The 15,329-nt window shown below is 37.0% G+C and overlaps 1 protein-coding gene across 4 annotated transcripts; it reads right to left on the bottom strand.

The window, feature by feature from the left end:
- Positions 1-1,877: 1,877 nt before the first annotated feature.
- On the bottom strand, positions 1,878-11,036 carry LOC147549112 (potassium transporter 7-like). 4 transcript variants are annotated; one of them, XM_086669835.1, is made up of 10 exons: positions 9,983-11,036; positions 8,310-8,544; positions 7,941-8,189; positions 7,483-7,533; positions 6,242-6,502; positions 5,376-5,428; positions 4,814-4,928; positions 4,371-4,625; positions 3,077-3,599; positions 1,878-2,787 (listed from the first exon to the last, which is right to left on the bottom strand). In XM_086669835.1, exons 1-10 carry the CDS (start codon positions 10,235-10,237, stop codon positions 2,265-2,267), a joined length of 2,520 nt encoding a protein of 839 aa, XP_086525961.1. In that variant the 5' UTR covers positions 10,238-11,036; the 3' UTR covers positions 1,878-2,264. The 4 variants fall into 4 exon arrangements, with proteins under 4 accessions (XP_086525961.1, XP_086525963.1, XP_086525962.1 ...); XM_086669837.1 differs by having other exon boundaries at positions 3,077-3,440; positions 9,983-10,722; XM_086669836.1 differs by having other exon boundaries at positions 8,310-8,538; positions 9,983-10,722.
- Between the last annotated feature and the right edge of the window lie 4,293 nt (positions 11,037-15,329).

Below are 15,329 nucleotides of genomic sequence, written 5' to 3'. Positions count from 1 at the left end.
TGTAAATTCAAATTTGACCCTCTTTTTTAAGATAAATTTCTTAATTACATCTCCTACAAATTATGTTTCATAATAAAAATAAAAATAGAAAACCCTCCACCTCACCTCACTCTCTCTCCACCTCACCTCTCTCTCTCCACCTTACCTCTCTCTTTCCCATCCTCACCTTTCTCTCTCCCCACCTCACCTCTCTCTCTCTCCACCCCTCTCTCTATCTTCTCCGATCAGGTTGTCGGGTCGGAAAATTTTCTGGCCGGCGATTTTGTCGGAGAAGACAGAGAGAGGGGTGGGGAGAGAGAGGGTGAGGTGGGGAGAAAGAGAGGTAAGGTGGAGAGAGAGGTGAGGTGGAGGGAGGTGAGGGGAGGGTTTTTTTATTTTGAAACATATAATTTGTAAGAGGGGCAATTAAGGAATTTATCTTAAAAAGGGGGCCAAATTTGAATTTACAAGAAATAGGGGGCAAGAAGGAAGCTGGTCACAAAATAAGGGGCCAAATAAGAATTAACTCAAATCCTTTCTTTCTTTCTATAATTATCCCACAACCCTTTAGAAACTTTTAGATTTCTTCTCATTAGTTCTAACTCATTACTCTCTCCGATAAAAAAAATCACATTATCTCTCTCCAACCGAAATCATAGTTCATCTTCTTTATTGATTTTTTTTCTCCACCAATTTTTATTTTGGAATTCAAGATTCGTTTTTGGTTATTTTCTCCCGCAAAGCAACCATGTTCATCTTCAAATTAAAACAACCAACTTAAGGTGGTTTTGTTCATCATTGCTTCAATGGTTTTGGTCATTTTCGTTTTGATATTTGTCATGTTTTGGTGTTTAGTAGATATGATTTTTGTTGCTTCAATATGATTTTTGTCCCTTCAACACATGTTTTTCTTAGACCGATCCCATATATTAGGCGGTTAGGATCTTAAGTATTAAATTATTTTCCTCCTCAAATACACAAGATCGGTAACACGATCTACTCAAAATACTGAAAATCCTTGAATAAAAGAACTTACATTCATAAATATACGAGATAAGGCCAAAGAAGAATTTCAGTATCTTACGACTGCGTCATAGTAATTTCTTCTCAAGACGATATCTACGCCGCCCCATCACAACCACCTCTTGGCAGTCGGTCAATCAAGCCTATAAAAAGCAACAAGCTCGCCTCAAATGAGTAAGCGAAAATTTTCAAGAATCACAGGCTGAATCTCAAACAATCAGCCGAAGGTCCAATTCTTAAACTCAGAATTTCATACTCATTCATTTAACTTAAAAAATGCCTTTATTGACTAGAGCATCGGAGAGGTTTCTGAGTTTGTTTGGGTTGAACCTGCAATGCAAATTCCATTGTTAATTAAGTACCATATTGCTTATACCGGTCTACTGTGATGAAGTTATAAAAGAAACATCAAACATGTAATATTCTGAAATTGGTAGCTTGGCTTGTGTTGCTGGCTGCTTTCTTTCTTAACTTTAGTGATAGTAATGAGAGAAGACAATTTAGACCAATAATCAACTTGGCTTTGTAAAGTTTCCAAATAAGGGATTTCCCTTAAAAAAAAAAAAATCAGAAGTTGCATTTGGCTTTCCAAACTGGCCGTGAGATGATTGCAAGAAGGGAAGCTTCTTTTCCGTTGCTGAGATCTATATGAACCATCTCCTTAAACCATTCGTAAAAGGAAGATGGTGGAAAGTAATCAGGGTGAAAAGATGTGCCCAATCTTCTTTCTTATGATAACACAGAAGGAAACTATGATCAACTCTATATTTAATTTTGTATCAGACCCTATAATATGGCATCCCCTCTTTCTCTCTATATCTTCAAAAGTTTCATCTTAATTCCTCTCTGAAATAAAATCATGCAATGCTGATGGGTTTTAGATCAAAATAAAGAACTATGAATTGGCTAACATCCATATTGTAATTGCAGTTCTTTTCTGTGCAGGTTTTTTCTTCAACAAAGCCTGCAAAAATACTGATACATCAAATGCAATACAGGAACACATCTCATTTAACAAAACGGAGTAGTCTTCAAGTGGTAGACTTCTGTGCGCTAACTCCAACAGTATATATTCAGACAAACGAAAACAACCCATTTCCTTGTTATCAAATCTATGAATGTAACCTGGCCTTCTTGTGACACCTCAAATCTGAATGAACTCTTCCACCTAAGAGCCGTTCCGAGCTTCGAAAACCATATTCTTCTGTGAACTTTGATATTGAAGTAATTGAAAAATTGCGTATCAGCAGAATAATGGAAGATTAGACCATGTATGTCATTCCTACTTGCATCAGATTTGAGTGAGGAACACTAAGATTTGCAATTCCCCTCCTGCAATTCTTTCTTAAAAATGCATAAAAGTAGTTTATGACGAGTTTCTTGATAAACCAAGACTCTTTCCTTGCTCTGATATCTCCATGACCAAGAAGATAAACAACACCGGATTCTTTTGCCTTTCTAATAAATGAGAGTTCCCTTTCAAGACTCTGGTCAGCATCATCTGCTGCTTGGTCTTCGGATTGCTCTGCTGAGGTGCTCGCTTCTAAGACGGGTCTATCACAGTGGTAATCAGCCATTAGCGGGACTCCTAGTGAGTATATACTTCCATTGGGTGCTATTAGAAGCCTCGAACAATTTGCTTCATCTTCAGATTCAGTATCTTCATCGCCATCACTCTCTAATGATCGTTCTTGGGCTTCTCGACGGATGAACTTCTCCAGGCTCTCAATTAATAGCTGCTCAAATGTCTGATGATTCTCCTTTCGGATATCCTTGTAGCCATACCTGTCGATGTTAATCAGTTTTATACAGTGTTGCGAGGTGTAAGAAAAGTGATTACTTCGAATAAGATTACAAGCATTAACTCCACTAATCTGCAACCAATGCTTTAGACTGCAGATACGTGCTGGACTCTGATATTGTTGAGAATAAGAGCCCATGACTTGTTATTTCTCAAGATGGGAGGTTGTTCTCAAATAATGTTATCTTCATAAATTCTCAGTTACCTATTAAATCAACCATTTCTAGATATGAAATTAATAAACAAAAGGTTCACATAGTTTGGAGGAAGTACCTAGCAATACACCGAAAAATGTGATAGCTCTTTAGGCAAACACGTCGAAAAAGAAACCTTTCACTCTGAGGTACTACAGGAACTGGAACGTACTTGATGCACACGAATATGACCATAGAGTGAATTGCCGGAAGAGTAGTCAGGAAATGGCCAAATATTGCTGGTACTCCCTTCACTAGCTCATTATAAAGCAAGCCAATGCCAGGAGCTCTGACGGTACCAAGGTTGCAACCTAGTTGCCGCATAAGTTCTGTTGAAAGTTTCTGTTTGACTTCGGTTTCATACTTAAGCTTGCTCCCGTAATTCCAGATATACATTATAAACAACACAACCACAGCAAAAACTAGTACAATCCAACTCCCATCTCCAACAGTCCATAACACCGAAGAAAATAAAGTCAATTCTAGTCCCAAGAAGAAAACTAGAAAACTAAGCACAATGATAATGTTTATCTGCCATATTAGTAGCATAACAAGAGTTACTAATATTGTTGTAATCATCATCACGCCGAGCTCCGCGATGCCTTTAAATAGAAATATTAAGTATCAGAGAAAAAATAGTTACCACCATCCCTACGCAAAGAAAGCAGGAAATGCATATGTAGAAACAGTAATTTAATAACCCCAATAGAACAGTCTCTTAAAGCCGTAGTTTAGATAGGAAGGCCTAAATCGAATTACAGTAACTTGGTATTTCGCTAAAGAAACTTCCTGCGGAGTACACAGCGCTCAAGGAAGAAAAAAGGACATAGAAACTTTCTCACTTTTATCTTGATTTTTTTTTACAAATTCACTTTTATCCTAGTCTGGTCTATAGGTTAGGGTGTTCTGTCTTGCTGATTGCTTTAAACTTCAAAAGCACTTTAGTGTTTCTTATTCTCTTATCAAGATTTAAAAGATTGTCATTCAGTTTCAACTACTCCACGAAGAATTTCTTACCCTAATGTTATTTTCATTGTTTATAGCATTGCTGTTGATAAGGTAGTTAGATTTTCTTCTTAATTCAAGAACTAGTTCATGTTAAGTTTCGCTGCTACATTGGAAGGAAAGAAAATTAAAATGTGTTTAGTAATTTAAGAGAACAAAATTATCTATTTAGGGAATAGAAAATTATCTAAAATTATATTTTCATGTCTGGTTGTCAAATGATTGACATCTATGCAGATAATAATCTTTCACCAGCATCCTTACATGATGATTGAAGTTCACTTGCATAGTAAAAAAGTAAAACAAAGACATAAGAATATGAAGTACGAAGAAGAATAAAAGAATAAGTGCTCAAGGGTTAGAGTTACCATATGCATTTCCGATCTCATTTATGCTTGCGAAGGTGCAGACGAACACCAGACAGAAAAACAGTAGAAACCAGTTTATGACAGGTATATATATCTGACCCATGAATTTCCGAGATGTGTGAATGATTTTAAGACGAGGAAAACAACCAAGAGCTGTGGACTGTTTAATGCAAGAGAAAGTAGCTGTTGTCATTGTCCGACTGGCGATCAGTGCTGCAACGTTTGCAATTAAGAAGACTGGCCAGAAAACACCACCTATAGATATCAAGTACGATTCATAAATATTTCTTTACGAACACTTCCGCTTTTAACTACTGAATGTCCTGCTGTCACTTGGCACTTAAGCATCAATGACCATATTTGTAGGTTTTGTGGATTATACCACAGCAAACAACAGAGGCTACTATACTAAAAATGAAACAAGATAGGCACATAGAGCTTACTCGGAACAGATGAAAAAAAAACATGTTCGTAGTTGCTTTCGTTTTCCATAAGGTATGCAGCTTGACCCAGGTATCCCAAAGTAAGACAAGGCAGTACCAGAAACACAAATGTGAGCTGAGATTATCATTACAAAACAATCAGCAAATGCGAGTTAACAAAACAAAAAATAAGGAGCACCAACTATATTTATTACGCATACTCGACCCCGGTTAAAAGTTCCTAAACAATCAGGGTGTCATAGGGCCCACAAAGGATGATGAAAGGCCTAAGCCAGCCAGTTCAATATCCTCCAACCCCCAAAGTTTTGGTTCAAAATCAAATGGTAAAAATAGACAAGTCATTTTTGGTACGAAAAAATATTCGCCGGAGGCTTTAGAATGGGTTGATCTTATTGTGTGGATGCACCACATAACCACGGTATCTCCAGACAAACAATAAACTCATAACATCATCCTCGTGTGTACCCGCATACTCCACACCTTTTCAAGTTTCTCATATCATATATATAGCAAAAAAATTGTGGAACAGACAATGTTCGGTATCCCCATGTAGTTCCTTTACCTGAATTGATCTCACCGAGAAATAGCAAAGGTCTGCAAACATTGCTTCTGAACCTGAAATACAGTAGGAAATTAGTCACGCTAACAGAGGAAATTGGATGCTATCTTATGCACTTGGTAGCTAATTTCTGGTACAAAATCTCCAAATATCAGAAGCAAATCTGGTGATCAAGACGTGATAACAAGACATTGGTCGTATGGTTGGAAATGAATCCACTCGTTTAAAGAAAGAGGCTGCAAAAGTTATCCCAACTTGAAAACATTAGAGGGGGATAAATCATGACACATCAAGACTTATCACTGAGAGTTTGAATGAAAGAACCATGGATCAGTATGATGACGCAGAAAAAGAAGTGAATAGAAAAGCTAAATTTTTTTTCTCAGCTATTCTATTTGGCACCAAAAAAAATTTTATAGTTTGCCTTGGCTTTTCAGTCATGTTATTCTTATAACCAGACATGGGCACCACCCAATCCAACGCCTACAAGATGAAGAGGAAAATTAGAATCAGGGTTTCTACTTAAGTGTTTTTACTTATGTCCAATAATGTTTCTGTATCCAATAATGTTTTTGTATTCGTTTTTCTGCAAGATTGTTTATTTCACAGACATACTAACTCGAAAAAAATCTATTCAAAAGGGAAAAGGACAGAAGAGACTTCCATTTCATTTACTAAAACAAGTAAATGGACTACATAATTGTCTAGGACTACATGCCTTCAGCTCTACAAAGTAATTACCATAGGAATTTCGCATTCTGCATGACTGGATTTCCATATCTTAATAACTTTCATGTGGCAGCCGTTTACAAAGAGCCAAATGAGTTTTTTAATGACCAAAAAAAAATATTTCTCGATTCGCTTCTTACCTGTGGCACATAGAAGACAACCTCCAAGGGACAACCAAGCCTGGGTTGAGTTCCTCTTGAAAAAGTAGTAGATATGCAAAGGATTAAATGCATTGAGTACTGTAAAGCCATACTTCATAAGGTTGTAGATTCCAATGCCCCCAAGTGCACAAAACCATATGAATAAAGCAGGACCTACTGCAATTCCAACTTTGCTTGTCCCAAACTTCTGTACACTGAATAGGATGATAAGGAACGCGACAGAAATCATCACAACTTGATCTGAAAATTAGAAAAAATAAAAAAAGGAAAAATAAATAATAAATATACATGATGGAAGGACTAAATTGGTAGATTTTATCTGTTCAGTCTAATGTTGTAAACAAGGACAAAAATATCCAAAAGTATAAAAGAGGGAGAAACTAAAATGGTATAAATCATCAGTTAACTTCCAAGAAGGTATTAAATTTCGATTTCAGCATATACATGACTAAGAGGACCATTAATTACAATATGTTAGCGTATAGAAAAAATATGACCATATGCTAGGACCTTCAACTTCATCTTAATCGTTGGTACTTTCTTCAATATTAAATGTGAGATGTGATTTTGGTGTGTGCCAAAGCATCTAGTAGAACTTATGCATATCTTATTCAACAATCCCTTAGATGCTATTTTATCGCACATGTATATAGCTAATAGCTTCCTCTATTCATATCTTTCTGATTTTTGCAGAGTCACTGCTTCCATTAACATCTACAAAAAAGCTGGACACTAGGGGTAGCCTTAAATATTTAATCCTGGTGTCTGTCGATTTCCTCGCACAATTCCCCGCCTAATTTTGTATAGCTCCTTGTCTTGGAAACAAGACATCTGTTATCCGGCCTATGCATTCAAATTTCAAGCTTCATTAAGTTTTCAGAAACTTTCAACTGCACATATGCATCTTGAGAAGAAGAAAACATTCAGTGTTACAAGATTATCATTCTATTTTTGAGTTAATTATATTTTAAAAACAATGCAACCATAATAAAACAATCAAAATAATGGAAAAGTATAAATGGAAATCGAGGAATAAGAGATGGATGAATTTGGAAAAATTAAATTGTGAAACTGTGCTGGTACATATAGTAGCTAAACAAATAAATCAAATTTCTAAAGGGGAGCAACCATGGAAACCAATTAGGCAAGATGGATAGATAAAGTGGGGCAATGACATAACTAGTGAGGTAATAAACTAATCAATAGAACATGGGTGTTACCTTGCTGAACTCCAGGTATTCCAACTTTTATTCCACCCACTGCCGACATGACTGCGTTTCAGTAAATAAATGAAAAATCAGATCAAAATTCGACTCGAGTCTTGTGGGAATAATAGATGTGTAACTAGAATCTTCCAGGAATTACATAACTAGGACATTTATTTTTAGGACTTTCAAGGTACTGACTCATACTCACATATCAACTGACAAAAGCCAAGACATCGAATTCATAATCACTCAAACTTTTTCTTCTCCAAGTATATCATAGCAATAGTGTGACATTCATAGAGAAAAAACTAACCCCTAGACTACTTTTCCTTTTTTAGGTTATGGTATTGAATGCCTACTACTTACATTTTTATGTTAATCATATTGACACCTAGTACTTATTTAACTGCTATATAGTGTCTGAGACAACAGAGTCAGAGAAGGCAAAAGAGAGCAGCATATATGAAGACCTGACATCGCCGGGGTAACAACTCCATCAGCTATGACCATAGAAGTACCAGCAAGCACCAATATGAGAAGAAGCTTCTTCAGTGCAAGTGAATTCTCAAGGTGTTCCTTAATTTTTAGTGACCTCTCAAGCTCAGCAGATGGGACCTTCAGTCTGAAACTTGATATGCGAGTATCGGAAGGTAGCTGGTTTGGAAGAAGACTAACCTTAGCATGCCTACAAATTAACGAGTATAACGCAAATGTACCACCTGCATTAGTTACAAAACCAGTAAGTTTCATATCGTCCATTTATTAATACAAGAAACGAGTGTAGATAATAACCACAAAACATAGTGTGGAAGTATTTGCTGTGGAACTTCTTCGCATACCTTCACCATCATCATTGGCCCAAAGAACAATAAATACATATTTGATCAGTGGGATCAGAACTAAGATATATAAAACCAGTGACAAAGCTCCAAGAACATCTTCTTTATCCTGAGCAGGAGCCCTGCTGAACATCACACTGAACGTATATAAAGGGCTTGTTCCAACATCACCATACACGACGCCAAGTGTCTGAAAAGCAAGAATAATTTTCCTTCCCATAGTGAAGTCCTGCATCTAAATCTAAAAAATTCAGACCAAATTTTTATTCCTTTGTGGCTTGCAAAGCAACACATTCTCATACTTGAATAGGTTCTTTCTGTCACTACCTCGGTAACTGCTTCTTCTTATAGAAAATAGCAAATGAAAGAAGAGTTATCAAGCAAGAAAAGAAGATAGAGGTCACTATTCATTAGTTTCCGTTTCTGTGTAGGAATTGATCAGGGTCGGACAAAACTAAACAAATAGGGTTCAAAACAAGAGTCATAGCTTCACTTTCAGAGTCTAACCATGCCATATTTTCTTGACTAGAAAAGCATTTATACTAATGAATATAAATATACAAGTACAATAGCCACTATAGCTCTGACATACCAAACGAAAACACATTAAAGTGCTACAAAAATACCCTCAAAATTCGTCATAAAACCCCCAAAACAGACAAATCTTGTCGAATTTTACCTTTTAGCCCAAAAAGAAATTTGGATTTGACGGTCGACACCTAGTGCTCTTTTACGATTAACACCTTAGTGTTATCAAATTCAATCCTTGAAGACATAAGAACCTGGAATCCTAGTTCTGCAATGTCTCCAAAGTGGAGGACCACAAAAACGTATCGTTTAAATAACTATTATTACTTCAAGAGAATCATCATCGAGAATCTATTCTCCATTTTTTTCATTTTCTTCAAATGGCATGTATGGTGGAAAAGACTTAATTAACTGCATAGTCACAATGTACTCGAACGAGCCTATACTTTTCTGAGAAAAGTAATATATTGAATGATGTCGAGAAACCGTAGAATAGTTACAAAAATGCACTCGAAAAGTATGAAGTAGAATTATAATTAGCAATGTTTTACCATGTGATGTAACTAAAACGATCCAAGCCTTCAAAGACTTTCAAAGATTTTATATTCGGAATGACTCTATATGAGTTGTTAGCGAAGTTCCCTATAAAATCTTATATTTTATGCTCCAACCAGAGATACAAAGAAATGTGAGTGGAAGGTTTCAAAACCTATATAATTTACTTGGAATTCAAGTTATTTATAGTGGGCTAACGAAGAGGGGGTTAACTTGAAGGCAAGTGTACTACAACGTTCCGTAAGTTGCTCTATTATGTAACTCGAATTATTTCACGGAATTCAAGTTATTTATAGGAAAACTGAAAAAGAACTATAGATATAAAAATGAAGTAGCAACTAGCAAGGGTTACCAAGATTGGTTCAGTTTTCACATCTTAATTGTAGCTTAGAAGAGGAATACAATTAAGAAACCAGAGATCAATATCATCTTTATCCCAAAATCAGTGAATTAGAGAGATAATGAAAACCTCCAAATCCTTAACTACAGTTAATAGATCCCCAAGTTTATATAAATCATAGAGTAATGTAATAAACTGAAATTCATCCATTAAATCGAAAATCAATAGAACACTGTACTTAGTTACTTACCTCATATTCATTTCTATTAGCACCAGGAACCTCAAGAGCTTCAACATCAAAGGAATCAATCCGAGGGCCTGTTCTGATTAATCTTTGTTCCGCGTTTTCATCTTCTTCTGAATCAATACTCATCGGGTGAAGCAAATCCTCTTCATCTTCGTCGAAATCTGAGTCATCTTCATTCTGAAAAACCCATCTAGATTCAGTTGAATCCATAGAACCTAATCCAACATTTTCTCTCTCTAAATAACCTCCTTCCGCCATTAATTGTTTAATTATATACAAATATCACCTCATTAGACAAAAAATCTTGTATTAAACAGATCGAACCTCAAGCAGATCGAATCAGAACAGGAACATTTCAAATAAAACAGAATTAGGCTTTCTTGAAGAAGAAGAAGAAAATTCAGGGAAGGGAATAAAAGGTAGAAGAAGGCCCAAAATTGGGAGTGAAAACTGAAAGGAATGTGGAATTACTAACGAAGAATTTGTTCGGGGTCCATGGAATCTAGAGAGAGAGAGGGGGCGATGAATACATGTAGCAATAAGCCAAATATTCTGAAATCAAACGACCAACTTGCAAGAAGAGGTTCTTGTCCTGCTGGCATGGGCGCACGGCTGGACAAGGTAAAAAATGGATGATGCTGTTGATTTACCGCGCCGGTAAGACATGGTGGACCGAGGACTACGACCATGGCCAGAATAATTCCGGATAGGAGACGTGATCCACTCAAAACCTGGAGACTTCACCTATATATTTGATGGGAGAGGCTAATAGCACCCGTTCAAAAGTGTTGTTAGCCCCCGCTATATGTTGGCACCCAGTACTGATGTGAGAAGGCACCCGAGAGCACCCAGCCCCCAGATATATTGACCGAAGTCAAAATCTGAAAAATCTCGCGCCCAAATCATTTGCCCTAAATTCGCTATTAGCTGCTCTACCGAGAAAGAGATACAACCCGAACATTTGAAAACTCGATTTCTTTATCTTCTTTCCAAATTTCTTGCTCGAAGAAGTTCCTTCGCCTCTCGACCTTTCTCTTGCACACACTGCTTCATTTGTGGTGTAGAAGAACAGATCCAGGACCTTGAATCTTTATTTTAGGTAAGATAATAAATTCTTAGTTTTTCTTCGATTCATCTAAGTAAAGGAAGCTTATTTGTGATTTATATGTTCATAATACTAGGAAGTACTTGTATGATGTATGTTTATGGAAGATTTGTAGTGATTTGGGTTGCGGTAATTTCGATTGTGAATATGTGTAAGTTCGGAATCGAACCACTCCGAAACTATTCGAACTATCCAATCTGAAATGATTCGGACTACCCAATCCGAATATTATCAGATTACTATGTAATGAGAACTGTCGGACTATCCCATCTGAACATATTCAGATAGGTCGGTCCGGACAGATAGTGTAATGTTCATTCCCTAGTTTGTTTTTCTTAGTAGTGTTTATTCTCCACACATTAAGTTATTCCTTTATTTCCATGACTGAGCGTGTTCGTTCTACCGGGAGCGAGAGGGTTCGTACAGTTCATAGTCGAATGGGGGTTAATACTTCAGTTCCGACCGAAGAAATTGAGAGAGAAGGAACTAGTAGTGCTGAACCTACGCAGAATAAGCAACAGAAGGAACCTGGATCAGACCCTTATCTTGGAGGTCCGTCAAATCGATCTTTGCTTCAAGGGTTCGAGAAACACATTGCGTTCCTAATTTGGAATAAACTAGAAGTTTAGTCTTGACATAGAATAATGAATTTAGTTTTTTTTGTTAATGTTTATTTCCTTTTTGTTATTTTAGTTTTTAATGAGAGATTGCGTTTGAAATTACACAATCATGCTTCTGCTATTGAGACTGGATCTCTATCTAACGAGACAATGTATGAAATCAAAAAAGCGCAAGTGTGGGACTTAGAATTGGAGTGCAACGAAGTTCAAGAAATGGTGCAGAAGACGGGACTGGCTCACATTGGCAAGTATTTGTACCAAAAGTTGGACCGAATCCTGCTTTCGGCATTTGTGGAGAGGTGGTACGAAGACACCAACACTTTCCATATGCCCTTTGGAGAGATGATGATCACGTCGGAAGATGTGAATTGTCTATGTGGTCTTCCGGTGATAGGTGATGTGGTTTGTGTACCAGAGGAGGACGATGAACAATATATAGTTTTGGTGACCTAGCTTCTAGGTATAAACTATGATTATGTTGAAGAAGAAATGGGTACTTCAAGATCAGTTTGGTTGAAATGGTTGAGACAAAATTTTAGTGGATCTAAAGCTGGAGACACTGAATATCGAAAGACTTGTTGTGCTCGAGGATAGCTACTTCATCTTTTTGGTTCCACACTTTTTGCTGATAAAAGTGGTTTTAAGGTCCCGTCTATATACCTACAGTTCTTGAAGAACCTCGACAAGGTTCAACAATTCTCATGGGGTTCTGCATTTCTTTACAGACAACTTGGGTCTACCTCGACAAATGGGGCTCAGTTGGTGGGTTATCTAACCGTCTTGCAGGTAATACTTCATCTACCTTAATATTTATATATTGTGCAGTTTTAGTTTGATAATTTAATATCTTCTTACTTTGCATTCGTAGGCTTGGATAGATGATCACTTTAGCTTGGGTTTATTTATCGGAATTCAATCATATATACGTTGCTAAGGCTGACATTCCCCGTATGCACAAGTGGGAGGAACACATTATGAAAGGCACCCAAGATAGTGCATTATCTAATCTCAGGGAGCAATTAGACGATCTGACGAAAAGAGATGTAAGAACTTTTTTCTGTTTGCGTTTTCAGTTTCAAATTTTTTGTCCATATCTTTTACAAATATATTATATAGGTCATTTGGGACCCATATCGGCCCATGGATGAAGATTTGGAACTCCCGGCCACCCGAATATTCGTTCCACACAGGATGTATTGTTGCGAACGACATCGCGGAGTCGTATAACTCAGGCAGGGTTTTAAGAGAACTGGGGTTGGTTCAGAAAATTTCTAAGGACCCTATTAGACCGAAGAAGGTGGTGGGGAAAGGTGAACGAAGAACTATTGTCCGAGTACTTGGCGTTGGAAGTGTTGGGAGGATCATATACTCCCTCTTGATGATAGATCTAAATCGTGCCACCTAGCTCAATGGGAATCGAATGTAGATTACTTGGATTGGTTTCGTATTGTTTTCCACCTGAGGGTACAAACCCCTCTCTTTCGGAAATCGGGTCAGAAACAATACTTAGGATTGACCAATTATTTTGTAAGTTTTCTTAAGTATCATTTGTTTTCGTTCTTTTAATTCGTATATGTGGTGATATTGAATTGTTGTATTCGTACTTGTTTTTAGTTGGATGGGGTTAACAGGTGTCTCACTTCACTTAATCTCAATAACTACACACACGTTCGGGAAACGTTGAAGATGATGAAGGTTCAAAAATCCCTTCCTGATAGTCCAACAATCCCTCAGGCAACTCAACAATCTGAACCTTCACAGAGCCAGAGGAGACAACCTACATTGAAAACATTTGCGAGAAAGAGGTTAAAAAAAGAAGCATAAGAAAGTTGTTGAATGATATTTTGACTTAATAGTTTGACTTTTTTTTAATTGAATTTTCCTTACGTTAATTAATATAAACGTTATTACAATATTTATCAACTAAAATACAAAGAACATTGTTTCACTCTTTGCATCTATTATTTTTTCTTGCCCATTTTGCTAGCTTGTCTGCATGCGAGTTGTGTTCTATACTGGTGTCTTGAATTAAACTATTTCAAAGTCTCTACTGATTTCTCGAATTCTGAGGATATGTATCAAAGATTTCCATTGCACCGTGTGTCTCTTATTCTGGATATGCTTGATGAGATTCATGTTGTCGCTTTCTATAATTATCGACTTCTGATTCTTTTCTTTCGCCCATTCAAGGCCATGTAAGATGGCTATAACTTCACTTTCTTCACTATTTCTTGCCCTTGAGGGTTTCGCCGGGCTGCTATAAATTTGGAATCTTCATTATGTGCAATTAGGCTAATTCCCATATTGGATGTTACGTTAGTAAAGGATGCATCAACATTAATTTTAATGAAAGGATCTGTTGGCGGTTGCCATTTTCCTGGAGGTTTTTGTTTGTTTTTCTCAGGTTTTTTGTTGGTTTTTGGAAATGCTTTGATCATTCTGATGATCTTGTTAAGATCATTTATCTCGTGCTAGAAACAGTGATCACATCTTACTTTCTATAAAATCCAAAGGGTGCTAACAAAATGAATATCATCATTAGTGTAACATTGTTGGGTATTGTCTTGCCACGAGAAGATCCAATCTGAAATTGATGTAATGTTCTCAGATATTATATTAAAGTTAAACCAAACGTTTTTGGCCATTGCAGAGTGTAAGAGTGCATGTTCAAATGTTTCGGTATTCATACAATTCGGGCATGTGGTGTTATTGTCAATGTATTTTCCTATTCTATCTCTCACAGGGAGAGCTTTAGTACAGATTTTCCAGATGAAGATTTTTTTCGCGGAATAGTTGGAAGAGACCAGGTGAAATTTCAGTTAGGCGAATTAGGAGTGTGAGTGATATTGTTAGTGCTAAGATGATGGTACATGGATTTAACTGTGAATTTACCTGATTTGATAAGCTTCCATTTGAGTTGATCTTTACCTTCGTCGTTTACCGGGATCGCTTTGATTAGGTTTTGAGTTGGGACATCAAAGTTGGCATTGAGAGCCTCATTGTTCCAGTTGTTGTTAGTAATAAGTTCGGCTACCTTATTCAGACTGGATTGATTGTTGTTCGGCACGGTTCCATTAATTTCAGGGATCCAATTATCATCCCAAATGTTAATATCAACACCAGAGTGCACTTCCCAAGTGGCAAGGTCATCAATGAGATTGTAGTGTTTCCTGATGGTTTCCCAACTCCAAGAATGGTGAGGTTTCGCTGGGCCAGGTTTATCCGAGTGGGGAAAGTATTTAGCTTTAAGAAGTTTAGCCCACAATGCTTTTGGTTCAGTTTTGAGCCTCCAAGCCTTCTTAGAGAGCAGAGCAGTGTTGTCCAGATCAGGCATGTGAATTCCTAGACCTCCAAGGTTCTTCGGAAGGCAGATAGATGACCAGGCTTTAGTGCAAATACCTTTCGACTTACCCCACCATAAAGTCCTTTGAGCGGACTGGATACATTTGCTAACTCCTTTAGGAATAGCAAAACATTGCATCTGGTATCGGGGTACGGCTGCAGCAATGGCCGAGATGACCACTGTGCGACCAGCTTGGGAGAAAAATGAGTGATTCCATTTATTGAGCTTATTCTTGATCTGATCAAGAATGTGGTTGAAAACTTTTGTTTTTTTAGCACCAAT

Source organism: Eschscholzia californica, unplaced genomic scaffold (assembly GCF_041429995.1).
Source record: "Eschscholzia californica isolate CP2 unplaced genomic scaffold, dmEscCali1.0.p SCAF_3, whole genome shotgun sequence".
In the NCBI taxonomy this organism is placed as follows: domain Eukaryota; kingdom Viridiplantae; phylum Streptophyta; class Magnoliopsida; order Ranunculales; family Papaveraceae; genus Eschscholzia; species Eschscholzia californica.
This window is presented reverse-complemented; position numbering and strand designations above follow the sequence as displayed.